This window comes from Diceros bicornis, chromosome 36 (genome assembly GCF_020826845.1).
Source record: "Diceros bicornis minor isolate mBicDic1 chromosome 36, mDicBic1.mat.cur, whole genome shotgun sequence".
NCBI classification, from domain to species: Eukaryota; Metazoa; Chordata; class Mammalia; order Perissodactyla; family Rhinocerotidae; genus Diceros; species Diceros bicornis.
In genome coordinates, this window is record NC_080775.1 from 15,388,137 (window position 1) to 15,400,851 (window position 12,715).

Here is a 12,715-nt window from a genome sequence, read left to right on the forward strand (position 1 = left end):
GGACTGCTTTAGGACGCAGGAAAGCGGAGCACGTGGTTGGAAAGACTCTGCCCCCAGTTGCTAGGGCAAATGACGCAACTCAGCCCCGATTTTCCATTGGCTCTCACGAAAGGGGCAAGGGCAAAGGAGCCCAGTCCTGGCCCTCGCCGACCCGCGCGTGCGCACTACCTCACGCGCTGCGCCGCTCCAGCGGGGCCGGGAGAGACGCGCTAAAGCTATTCGCCGACTGCTCGAGAGGAAAGGCGGGACCTTCACGCTGATTGGCGGCGACGCGGGAGGCCGCGGCGGTGACCGGACGCAGGGGGCGGCGGGAACGTGAGGTCTTCGCGGTGCCTGATGGGGCTCTGCCGAAGCTGGGAGCTGTCGCTGTTGGGGGTTCCCTCGTTCCTGCTGCCGCCGTCTCTGCCGCCTCATGGCGGCCATCGGAGTTCACCTGGGCTGCACCTCAGCCTGTGTGGCCGTCTATAAGGTGCGAGAATGGGGGCTGGGGTACGGGCCTGATGTCGGCCACCCGTTCTCCGGGTGGTGCGCCCGGTCCTTGGGTCACCTACAGGCTTGTGAACGCGTGTCGCCGACCTAGGGACGTCGCGCAGAGGGACGTCACTGCGGGAAGTTTCGAGGTGAAGGGCTGGGCGGACCCGACCTCGTTCCCCACGGCCCCTCCAGAAAGCCCCCTGCGTGTCGGCGGAGGGTGGTGACGACGCGGGCGCGCGGGGTCCGGGGACGGCAGGGCCGCGGGAGGCCCGGAGGGTCTGGCGAACGACGGGGGCGCGGGAGGCCCGGAGGGGCGGTCCCGGGGATGGCAGGGCCGCAGGAGACCCAGGGGGTCTCGAGGACGTTGTGGGCGCGGGAGGCCTGGAGGGGGGCGGGTCCCGGGGACGGCAGGGCCGCAGGAGACTCAGAGGGTCTCGAGGACGTTGTGGGCGCGGGAGGCCTGGAGGGGGGCGGGTCCCGGGGACGGCAGGGCCGCAGGAGACTCGGAGGGTCTCGGGGACGTTGTGGGCGCGGGAGGCCTGGAGGGGGCGGTCCCGGGGACGTCAGAGCCGTAGGACGCCAGAAGGGTCTGGGGGACGCGGTGGCCGCAGGAGGCCCGGAGGTTTCTGGATGTTTGCCGGGAATGGGCGGGGTGGCCGCGCTCTGGAACTGGAGCTGTTGATCCCTGGAAGCGTGTGAAGCGAGTTGATGGTGCGTGCTGCACTGACTTGGCGTGTCTGGAGATGAGAGAGCTTGACAAGGAATTGTGGGTTTTCCCTCATCAATCGGGAGGCAGAAGGAACAGTAATGATGAACTCCTGATGCTAGTCTTACGTTTAAATGCAAATGATTTCTGAGGAAAAGCCGAAGGGATTATTGCTACTACGTCATATGTAAAAAAGGGAAAAAAAGATGTATTTGTATAGGGGAAGGAAGAGAAGTAGAAAGGATAATGTAATAAGACATGTTATTATTGTGTATAGAAAGGTTGTTATTCTGTTTGTTCCAGTCATTGGCTATGCAGAGCAGATTGCAAAATGAGGCCTTATATATGAAAAAAATGTTGGCCTTATGTAAAATCTAGGAAGTAAATAAGGGCTGTTAAATCTACAAGTTTAAAATATTGATATAGTGATTTTTGTTTCCACATATATGGCAAAGTGGCACTGGCCTGCATATGTCTGAACGTGTCTAACAAAACTATATATTTCGTTTCCAAAGAACTAATATAGTTGTGTGTTTTTCTCCAGGATGGCCGGGCTGATGTGGTTGCAAATGATGCAGGTGACAGAGTTACTCCAGCTGTTGTTGCTTACTCAGAAAATGAAGAGGTACTACTATTTCCCTCATTTTTGTTGTTTGAAAAAATAAAAATTAGATGCATTGTAACTTATTGCTCTTTTTCAGGTTGTTGGACTGGCAGCAAAACAAAGTAGAATAAGAAATATTTCAAACACAGTAATGAAAGTAAAGCAGATCCTTGGCAGAAGGTATGGAATAAGATAATACTTTTACATATGGTAATAAAATGTGTTTAGACATTCTAAGCATAATGTGAAATGAAGCTAGAAACACCAGTTTATTTTTTTGTTGTTTTTATGACAGAGTCGTTTCAGAGAGTACCCCAGTAGGCTGTTTCTGTGATAATTAGTGTTGAGTCTTCTCAAGGATGGGATTCACTAACACTTGTTTCTTGCTGACAGGTCTGTTAATATTGATAAATGCCAATATTCATTTAGTTTTGTTAATTTGTGTAATTCAGAGGTGGTAATTTGGACTTCTCACATTTTTGTATTACTTTCTTAAATGAGAGAACTTGAAGGAATTTGTGGGAATTTGTAGATTTCTTTGCACTGTAGTTGAATTTCGCAAAATCTGTTACAGTTGGTTGTAATTTCTGTAGAAGCTATTGATTTTCTTCCTCAGGTCTTTTTGTGACACTTTCTGGGAACTAACTTTTCCAGTTTGCTTACAAATTTAATCATTAAAGAAACAGCTTAATTAACATCTTCGGTAAGCATCAGGTTAATCATCTGTTGTAACTTTAATTAAAAGATTAAAGAGGCTTGCTTCCCCAGACTTCTGTCTCCTCAAATTATAGATTACCATAATAATTAGGGGTTTTCATTTTCATTGGAGTAGTAATACTTGATATAGTGTTTTTATATTTTCAAAGTGCTTTTACATCTATTATTTTATTTAATCCTCTCAAATCCTTAAGATTGGTAGGGCAAGTTTTATCTCTCCCCGTTTATAGACGAGAAAAACAAGATACCTAGAAGTTGTGGTATTCCTGAATTAGTGAGGGGGTGAGCTAAATGGGACTGCAGTTCAGGGCATCTCACCCTCAGCCCCAGCTTCTTTCCTTTCTGCTTTGTTCAGTTGAGAATTTAAGTAGAAATTCCCTTGTGTTGCTCTTAGGATTTGAGGATTATAGGTTAAATTTAATATTTCTTTCATTTATACATGCAGATATTTTTTATTGTCCCTTACCTGTATTTAGTTAAACTGAACTTGATATTTATTTTTTTCCTTAGGATATCTATGCACTAAGCCAAAAGCTATAGTATTTTGGAGAGAATTCAGATTTTTGTGATGATAACTATATTCCCATGTCCATTTACCTGTTGACAAAACTTAGTACTGAGCATATTGAAAATAAATGAGTTGGTGTTGAAAATTTTCAAATTATAAACTGAAAAAAGCAGGGAGTTGTAGATGGGTCTGGAAGCTAGATTCATTGTAAGCAGCCAACAGTATATATTTTTTAATTGTATTTTTTATTTTGAGATAATTGTAGATTTACATACAGTTGTAAGAAATAATACAGCGAGAGCCAATGTAGTACTGGATTTACCACTTTCTACCAATGGTAACATCTTGGAAAACTGTAGTACAGTGTCACTGCCAGGATACTGACATTGATATGATCGAGATACAGAGTATTTCCATACGTCTATCCCCTGCTAGCCCTGTTGGTTTTATGCTGCTGTTTTAGGGCAGATGGTTGGAGTGATGATGTGGTTGTCTTCTACCATATTATACAAAAAGTTTTGTATTAGCAGGAACAACTTGGCCCACTTTTCTGGCCCTGAAAGTTGCCTTTTAACAAAGGAATGTGGTGGTGACAGTCTGATGCTAATATATAGCCACAGCATGCTACTTAGGCCAAGGTTAGTAAAGGATGTGCACCCTTCAGACGTACTGCTACACCGTGGTCCTGCTAGCACTTCTCCAGAGTGAGCTGCCTCATGGTCCAGGTAGTCCCCTCTCCGTCTGTCTACTTACTAGACAATGGTGATTTCTACAGATCTACAGTTGTACCAGATCTCAACCTTGGAAGCATTCTTCCCTTTGTAGAGGAGCCAGGCCCCTTGCCACCAAGTCAGTAAGGCCCTTTTTAGCCCCTGGTCCAGTACCCATCCTGGGCAGACTCCCAAAGCTGGGCTTTCTCAGTCTTGGCATCCTGCCTGTTTGCCACCTACTTACAGGTAGCACCGCTTAACTTGCTGCCACAATTATCCTTCCACCCTCCCTGTAACTCTCATTCCCCTGTGGCCTTCCAGCCAGAAATTCGGTCCTTGGACCTGGCTTCTCAGCAATTAGCCCTGAGAGGGAAGAATCAGCTGGCTCCTGGAAACACACTAAGAGCGCACAGAGCCTCCCCACACCTTCAGATTTGCACCTTTCTGCCCAGGAGCTTCCTTCAGCCAGCCTTCCTTCCCAGTCCACTATGGCCAGTTCCAGTAGCAGTGCGGGCATCCGGTGGTCCAGACAGGAGACACGAACTCTTCTCTCCATACTAGGCGAGGCAGAGTATATTCAGCGCCTCCAGACTGTGCATCATAATGCAGATGTCTATCAGGCTGTGTCTAAGCGAATGCAGCAGGAAGGCTTCCGCCGCACCGAACGTCAGTGCCGCTCCAAGTTTAAAGTTCTGAAGGCATTATATTTAAAGGCGTATGTTGCCCATGCCACAAGTATGGGTGATCCACCACACTGTCCATTTTATGATACGTTGGATCAGCTTCTCCGACATCAGATAGTGGCTGACCCGGAGAACTTAATGGAGGATGCTGCTTGGGCCAAGCACTGTGATCAGAACTTAGTGGCCTCTGACACCCCAGGGGAAGAGGGAACCAGCATTCTGAGAGCAAAAAGGACTCAGGCAGCAGATCATCAGCCTGTCTTGAAAACAGTTAAGGACTCAGATGAGGATTGTCAACTGAGAATGAGTGACCAGATGCGAGAAACCAGTGACCTTGAGGACTCCTGGGATGAATCCTCGGGTGCAGGTAACTCCCAAGCTTGTGAAGGATTGGGGTCCCAGAGTCACTTGATTCTAAACAGCAGTATAGGTTTGGTGTTCTCTTCAGCATTGTCCCTGTTTCTGCCCCCTTTCCTTTTTTTTTTAATGTAATGGTAGGATAAAGGGCTGCAGGTTTTTAAAAGCTGTGACCCTAGGTATGTAAGGTATTGGAATTCTTTAAACATAAAAGAAGTACTCTTTAGAACTAAACTAGTTTTGGCATTATTTATAATGGATACTTAGGCATTTGTGGATATATTGTGGGTTGGATAGCTACATGGAAAGGGTTTCAGGAAGGCAAGGAGGAAGTTTTAGCAGTAAGATTACGACAGGCCAAAATGTCCAGATTAAGGAAATGAATTCTTCCCAGTCGTGGAGAGAGGGCTTTCTAGGAACTACCACACCATATTTTTGTAATTTTCTCTCAACTCTGCTGCTGGCTGAGCATTCCCTTAGTAGGAATGTCCTCTTTGCAACATTGTTGCTTTGTTTTTCAGGGTGCTCTCAAGGGACTCCCAACTACAGCAGCTCCCACCACCTTTTCAGAGGTGCAGTTGCTCCCTGTCAGAGCAGTCCCATGACCAGACTGGGTGTGTCCGGTGAGCCCAGCCCCTCCACCAGCACCAGCCGAAACACTCCTGGGGTGGCCTCCACACAGCAGCCTCCGGTCTCCTCCTGCAGAGTTCCTTTTGTTTCTGATGGGGATAGGCCTTTGACCAGTGAGCCCCCTCCACGGTGGGCAAGGCGAAGAAGGCGGTCAGTGGCCAGGACTATTGCAGCAGAGTTGGCAGAAAACAGGAGATTGGCACGAGAACTTTCCAAGCGTGAGGAAGAGAAATTGGACAGGCTGATTGCTATTGGCGAGGAGGCCAGTGCTCAGCAAGATACTGCCAACGAGCTCCGGAGGGATGCTGTGATCGCAGTCAGACGCTTGGCAACAGCAGTGGAAGAGGCCACCGGGGCTTTTCAGCTAGGGCTTGAAAAATTGCTTCAGAGGTTAATTTCGAATACCAAAAGTTAGGAACTGATTACAAAAGGGTGTATTTCTTAAACTGGTAGAAGCCCAGTTCCAACATCTTCCTTCTGGTACCCTGGCTCCTTTTCCATGTCCTCAGGAAAAAAAGAGTGCACGAACCATTAACATGAAGAGTGGTAGGAATACACGTGCTAGTTGCTTTTCCCAAGCTTCTCTGCTAATTGAAAGACCTTTCAGATATGTGAGAGGTGGCCTAAAAGAAAATAAATGGAGCCAAGTCCAGAGAGCTAGTTAGCTGTGGCTTTGTGCCTCACTGATGTGAGGCAGTTTAGTTTACCTCTCTACAGCAGTTTTCTCAACTGTCAAATGGGGGCTAGGTAATAACTCCTGACCTGCTTACCTCACAGGGTTGTTGTGAGGATGAAGTGGCTACTAGATGTGAAAAGGTTTAAAAGTTTAAAAGCACTATACATGTGTAAGTTATTAATGCATATGACCTTGGCCGACGTATGGCTAAGGTGAGGCACATTAGTTGACAAGATATAAAATTATGGTTGTACACGTGACCTCATTGCTTGAATCCTTACTAGCTTAACTTGACTACTTCCTGGAGTTGAAGATCTTCATTTTTTTAAATCCCTCTATAGCTCATTAGACTGATAGAGACACAACATGTATTTGTACCTTTATCTCACATTTGCAGTGCTGTGTCTATGATAGTACCTACCAGTAAGCACTCAATAGTCAAATCATCTTCCCTCCATTTTGCTAGTTCTTAGTCTCTTATCCCTATAAGGATATAATTCAGAACTGACAGGGAGCTGCAGTTGTGTGTTTTGGTTCATATTGGTAATCTTTGTTTTAATGAGATATGGGCTGTTTTATAAAATATTAAATGTAAGTAAATTCTTTACATTCCATATTATTTGGGTCCCTTTATATGCATAATTAGATGTCTAAGTTTGGGTTGCATTTGAACATTGTGGAAACATTTCGGATTATATCAGTTTCCCAAATGCTTTTAGCTAATTTCATTCTTTTCTGTTAGCCTTTTTTCTGTCTAGTATGTTACAGAGGGCAAGCCCTAGAAAACTTTCCTTCTAGGGAACTTTCCAAGGTCACTTTTTCTCACATGGTGTACCTAGTTAATGGCACATAGTGGAAGAGAACATCTTTGGGAACAATTGAGAGTGGTATGGAGAAAGACTGCCTGCAACAGATGACTCCTGCTAAGCACAAGCCCTCAACAAATACACCCCTTTCCCCCCCAAAACACACACACTTCCTTTGGGAGATATGAAGGTGTTGAGCCATATTTCCAGTTTACTTTAGAAGAGAAGCCATTACCAGCCATCATTAAACTAACTTAAAGCTTTTAGTGGTTTACTCAGTACTTTCAGGAAATACAAATAGGAACCTTTGAATTTAAAAAGCTTTCTTTCAATCTAGAGGCTGAAAAAAAAAAGCGTGAGCATGTTGGAAGAGGTTTTGTTTTATGTTTTGCAGGCTTGGGTGTTTACCTAAATGCTGGAAATACAGATAGATGGAGAAATAGTCAAAACAACAGTGGGAACATACCTGGAACCATGAGTAGCTGGCAAGCAAGCAAGCTGCTCTGACAAATGGGTGATGGATGTAGGAGGCAGCTGGTGTGGTGGAATACACTGGAATCTAGTTAGAACTACTGGGTTCTAATCCTGTCACAGTTTGTTAACTTGAGGCAAATCACTTGCCCCTTTTGTGTGTCAATGCCTTTCTTGAAAATGAGAGATTTGTGCTAGATGACTTTGCTAGTACCTTCCAGTTCTAAAAAAATTATATGATGGTAGCGTAACAAAAAAAGGCAAAATGAAATTTTAATTGTAGTATTTTCAGTCATAGCATATAAATGTAAGTGAAATACTGGTAATGATTGTATTTTAAGGAGGCATTCTATAGATTAATATTTATTAATATACTTATGAACTTCTATAAGCACTACACCAGACATAGATTCCTTGCTTTAAAGGAGCATATATTAAAGCTTGAAATGGAGATTTTTTATATATATATATATATATATATATGCATTTTCTTAATTGTTTTAGGCCATTATCTGGAGGGATATGTGTCAGTTATAACTGGATAACACTAATGTAAATAGGTAGACTTTCTGGAAAAACAGGCAAGTACTTAAAGGAGAGTTAGACCTGTACTGTATTAATCTATTAATGGTAGCAAAGTACTGAGGCAGAGATTTATTTGAGATAAGAGAAGTGCTAAAGAACAGAAGTGGAGTCAGACTTTGGAGATAGCATTGTAAAAATCTAATGGGTGAAGTACCCTTAATGTGGGAATAAAACGAAAAGGAAAGGTCTTAAAGAAGTAAATAAAAAATAGGCAAAATATTGTTAAGAGGAAGGAAGTTGTAATAAGAGGAGGCTGTATGAAAGAAAAGCACAGAAATCCTGCCTGAATTCTAGGCCCAATCATTACTACCTGTCCATCCTCAGGCAAGTCATTTCAGCCTTCTGTAACTCAGGTTCCTCACCTATAAAGTGGGAAACGAGTAACTCTCCTACCTACCTCACAGGACTGTTGTGAGGGTAAGGTGAACAAATGTTTGTGAAAACGCTTTCAGACATGGAAGGCCCTATAATGTGACAGACATGGGGAAGAAGACCCTGAGGCATGTTAGTGCTGTGTGCCAGGTCCGAGAGCCTGCTGACTGTGCAAGAGACATTTAAAGAGGGAGGAGGAAGAGAAAATGGCGTTGCTGGTAAAGGTTGTGATACAATGGTGGGATTAACGCTCTGCCTCCTGAAGACCATGAGGTAAATGAGGTGCTGTGTATACCAACCTGCCATCACCCTTTGTTTTTCTGTTAAGTAATTTAATCCTGGTGTGGACAAATAAAGTTTTTACATGTATGTAGTTGTGTGTGAGTCCGCTACTTTCTGGCGATATCGGGATCATTTGTCGTCACCTCCATTCTCTGCTTTCTTCTCTGCTAGCTAGTCTCAGGGCCTTTCCTGTATGTGGCCCTAAGAGCTACATTTGCTTTCTGTCCTCACGTGAGAGAAGCCCTTTGCGTGGCAATTGAGAAATAATTTTCCATTTCAAAGAGTTCTATAAATTGCATCAGATAGGTTTTCATGGCAAATGGTCATGTCTGAGTGGAAGATAACTTACACGTAATAGGATAAATTGTCCTGGTTGACTGAAGTTCTATTCTTAAAAAAACCTGTGACTGTCATGCTGAAATTGTAATATTGGTGTAAAAAAAAATTACTATGGGCATACTTAATCTTTTTCTTACTCTTAAAATATTTGTCCAGGGTGTAGTCTAAATACTGGGTTTAGAAAAAGGGAGGAAGAGAGGGTTTATTGGAAAAAATACTAAACTTTGTTTGAAAGGAGCATCTTCCAGCCAGTTCTGCCATTAATTAGCCATGTGACTTTGGGCAAGCTACTTAGCTACTTCCTCTCTATCAATCATAGAAAAGGAAACATGAGCAATCTGCAAGTATTCCAGACAGTGTTCTAAGCTGAATTAGTCCATCTTAAACCCTTTATGTCTTCCTCTTATTTATAAAGATGGAATTAGTCCATCTTTAACCCTTATGAGGGTTAGGGTTCTCAGCTGTTCAGTAACCCTTCAGCAATTAGCCACTATTAATTTTCACCTCCTCCTATTAAACATTTAAGACGTCTCTGAACAGAATAGCCACAGCCCCTTGGAAGAAGAGTTTGGGACCAGCCTACTTCCTCTTAATTTCTAGATGAAATTAAGCCAAGGATCAGACTCCTATCCCTGCTAAAGGGGCAGAATTACTTTAGTCACTTACCGTCTTACTGCCAGGCAGTCTGGTAAAGGGTAAACAACACTAACCTGATAGAGAAGACCTAGGATCAGGTACTGACTCTGCCGCTCATTAGCTTGTAAGTCATTGACCCTTTATGAACCTGTTACCTCTAAAATAGTACTGCCAAACGAACCCCACTTAGGTGTTCCGAAGATCAAGTGAGGTAATATATGTGAAAATATTTTGTAGTCTGCATAAGTTGGTATTATTATCTTGAACAACGTAACACCCATTGTTTTAATTTTTTCATTGCCATACACATTTATTTAGTACCTACTGTGTGCAGGACATTATAGATCTATCTACCTATAGTACTCTGCACCTTTCCGTAGATAACATGCATGCTGTTGCTCGGTCTTTGGTTTTGTGTTGATTTCGTGTTCAGAAGCCAAGTAACAAAGATGGTGTTAGATATTCTCATTTGCCTATAGTTGGCAATCTTACCTCCTTTTCTCCTTTTCATCTCAGTGGTTGCATGAGAGTATATGACATAAAATCATTGATATTATGAGAAATCACCCCTAAATGTGTAGCATCAGTTAATGGCAAGATAAGAACAAGTAAGAGCTATTCATTTTCAAATGTGAAGATTAGTACTTTAAATGAACTACCGTAACCATTGTAAATACTGCATCCATTTAATCCTATTAACATCTGTAGTGTTTCAAGATTTGTTAATATTAAGTGACTTAATAATTTTGTTTATATTTTTATATTTGTTCAGTGGTATTGAAAAATATAGTCTTCTTTAAACCTTCTATATCAACAGTACTGATTTTAGTACTTAACTGTCTTTATCTTTATGGACAGCTCTGATGATCCACAGGCCCAGAAGTACGTCACAGAAAGTAAATGTTTAGTGAGTATGATTCAATTTTTACTTCTCTGTTACACAAAGTAATTGCCAAGATCATAACCTATTATATTGACTTGAAACTTTGTATTTTTATTAAAATTATTACTTATTTAACACACTTATAATTTCCTTTATAGGTCATTGAAAAAAATGGAAAATTACGCTATGAAATAGATACTGGAGAAGAAACAAAATTTGTTAGCCCAGAAGATGTTGCCAGACTGATATTTAGTAAAATGAAAGGTATTGAGCAAAAGAGAAGATCTTTTAAAAGTTGATGTTAAAAAAGAAGTTAGAGGTGTTTTTTGATCTCGGGAGAAGCAAGGTGATGAGCAGATTAGCAGTTAGGAGACCTAAACACTAGACCTGACTGGGCCACTAATTGGCTTGTGACCTTGGCTAAATGACTTACCTTCGCTGACCTTGGTTTCTCTAGAAGTAATGTAAGTGGATCGGGCCAGATTAGCATTTTCAGAACTTCTTAAAATGAAGTGGCCGATTAAGCTGGTGCAGAATGAATGTCTCCCTGTTCAGTGTTGACAGTGCTCTTTCAGTAGCTATTGAGGCAGATTACGTATGTCTGGTTTATCAGCACTTCAGATGAAGACTCAAAGCTAAGTGGCGTTCTGTGGAACAATTTGGGAAATTCTGGAGTAGATTACTTATAAGGCTCACTTCAGCTCTGGAGTTGTCTTATGAACTTGTGGGATGGAAGGCAGCCTTTTAATGTGCGGAACTAACATTGTGCTGCTTTGTCTTCACACTGACGCGTTAGAAGCTGATTCTCGATGGGCCCAGTCTAACTTGGAGCTGGTTGAAACTCTGAACCCTAACAGCCAGGCTCTTTGGAAAGTACCTAGTTCCATGCCCACAAACTACCAAAACCACAAAAAGTACTGCATGATTTAGGAGCGCAAGAGAAGAAAGTCAATGCAGTGGGCAAAAATCGGAGAGTCTTTACAGTGAGAAGATCTCTGGCACAAATTAATAAACCTCAGAAAGTATCACTTGACTTCTTCTGTGTCATCAGAATTTTTGTATTTTTTCATATACAGAAACGGCACATTCTGTCTTGGGCTCAGATGCAAATGATGTAGTTATTACTGTTCCATTTGATTTTGGAGAAAAGCAAAAAAATGCTCTTGGGTAAGTGTAATGTGGGGTTTATCTTATTTGTTTAGTTAAAGGAAATACAAATTTCATAATATCACTATATAGTAAAATGTACAATTGTATTTGAAAATGCCTTACACAATAAAATTGTATTTGTAAATACGTGTATATATTTACATATGTAAATAGTATGGTAAAAAGTGTGGTAACGATCATTAGTATTTCCTGTCTTCTATGAAATGCCAAGAGAACATACAATTAGAGGTACCTTCTTAGCTCTTTTGATTGGAAACATTTTTAATTACCAAGTTAAGCTGATGTGTATGAATCACTTTGCATTAGTTTCATGTAATTAAGGTTTGTGTGGGAATTATATAAAAATATGCAATTGTAGAAAATATTTGTGATTATTTCTTCACCTTAGATCTTAACATCTAAACAAAAAGTTGCATTTAGTTTTTATAGATCATTATGCAAGTGTAGTTGATGAGCATGTGGATAAAGTTCCATATGGGACTTTGGAGAGCATCTGAGTTGCTTCTGGAGCAGAGAAGTGCTTTATTTACTTGAACTTGTGGTATGTTAAAAACTGTGACCCTAAATTAAAGAAAGCAGAAAATTCGAAAATATAAATTTGTCTTAATCTCTTTCTAAAGTGTGTAAGCATGGGCATTTTTGAGAGCTTTCTTTTCCTTATTCAGTATAAACACATGTTATTTTCTTTGTCAGGAAAATAGAATCTGAAGTTTATTATTTTAAACAAAAAATGATTTACTCTTAACAGTTATATCCATTTCTTGTGTTCTATTATTTTGCTTCTAAAGATCGTTACCCTTCGTGTTCTACTTGTGAAATCTTATTTGCTATTGCATAAAATCTTTAGCAGAGCATTTCTAAAAATTTAGGCTTGAACCTGTTGTGATATTAAATTCATTGAAAGCAAATTGTCCACAGGGAAGCAGCCAGAGCTGCTGGATTTAATGTTTTGAGGTTAATCCATGAACCGTCTGCAGCTCTTCTGGCTTATGGAATTGGACAAGACTCCCCCACTGGGAAAAGGTAAAAACCATATTTGCAGCTTTAAGTTTTTCAGTGCAGAAAACATTTTAAATTATATCAATAGGGATTGTTATGTAAGGTAG

The 12,715-nt window shown here is 41.7% G+C and overlaps 2 protein-coding genes across 4 annotated transcripts in view; both read left to right on the forward strand.

Moving 5' to 3' along the window:
- The first annotated feature begins 329 nt into the window (after positions 1 to 329).
- Positions 330 to 12,715, forward strand: part of HSPA14 (heat shock protein family A (Hsp70) member 14) — a 36,475-nt gene continuing 24,089 nt past the window's right edge. Inside the window, exons 1-7 of the mRNA XM_058532456.1 lie at positions 330 to 469; positions 1,725 to 1,805; positions 1,882 to 1,964; positions 10,415 to 10,463; positions 10,598 to 10,703; positions 11,516 to 11,606; positions 12,528 to 12,632. Coding sequence (XP_058388439.1) covers positions 413 to 469; positions 1,725 to 1,805; positions 1,882 to 1,964; positions 10,415 to 10,463; positions 10,598 to 10,703; positions 11,516 to 11,606; positions 12,528 to 12,632 — 572 coding nt within the window. The 5' untranslated portion in view covers positions 330 to 412. The remainder of the gene's footprint in view (positions 470 to 1,724; positions 1,806 to 1,881; positions 1,965 to 10,414; positions 10,464 to 10,597; positions 10,704 to 11,515; positions 11,607 to 12,527; positions 12,633 to 12,715) is intronic.
- On the forward strand, positions 1,900 to 8,668 carry MSANTD7 (Myb/SANT DNA binding domain containing 7). 3 transcript variants are annotated; one of them, XM_058532458.1, is made up of 3 exons: positions 1,900 to 1,964; positions 4,041 to 4,769; positions 5,281 to 8,668. In XM_058532458.1, exons 2-3 carry the CDS (start codon positions 4,208 to 4,210, stop codon positions 5,802 to 5,804), a joined length of 1,086 nt encoding a protein of 361 aa, XP_058388441.1. In that variant the 5' UTR covers positions 1,900 to 1,964; positions 4,041 to 4,207; the 3' UTR covers positions 5,805 to 8,668. The 3 variants fall into 3 exon arrangements, with proteins under 3 accessions (XP_058388441.1, XP_058388442.1, XP_058388440.1); XM_058532457.1 differs by lacking the exon at positions 1,900 to 1,964 and adding an exon at positions 1,973 to 2,487; XM_058532459.1 differs by lacking the exon at positions 4,041 to 4,769 and having other exon boundaries at positions 1,901 to 1,964.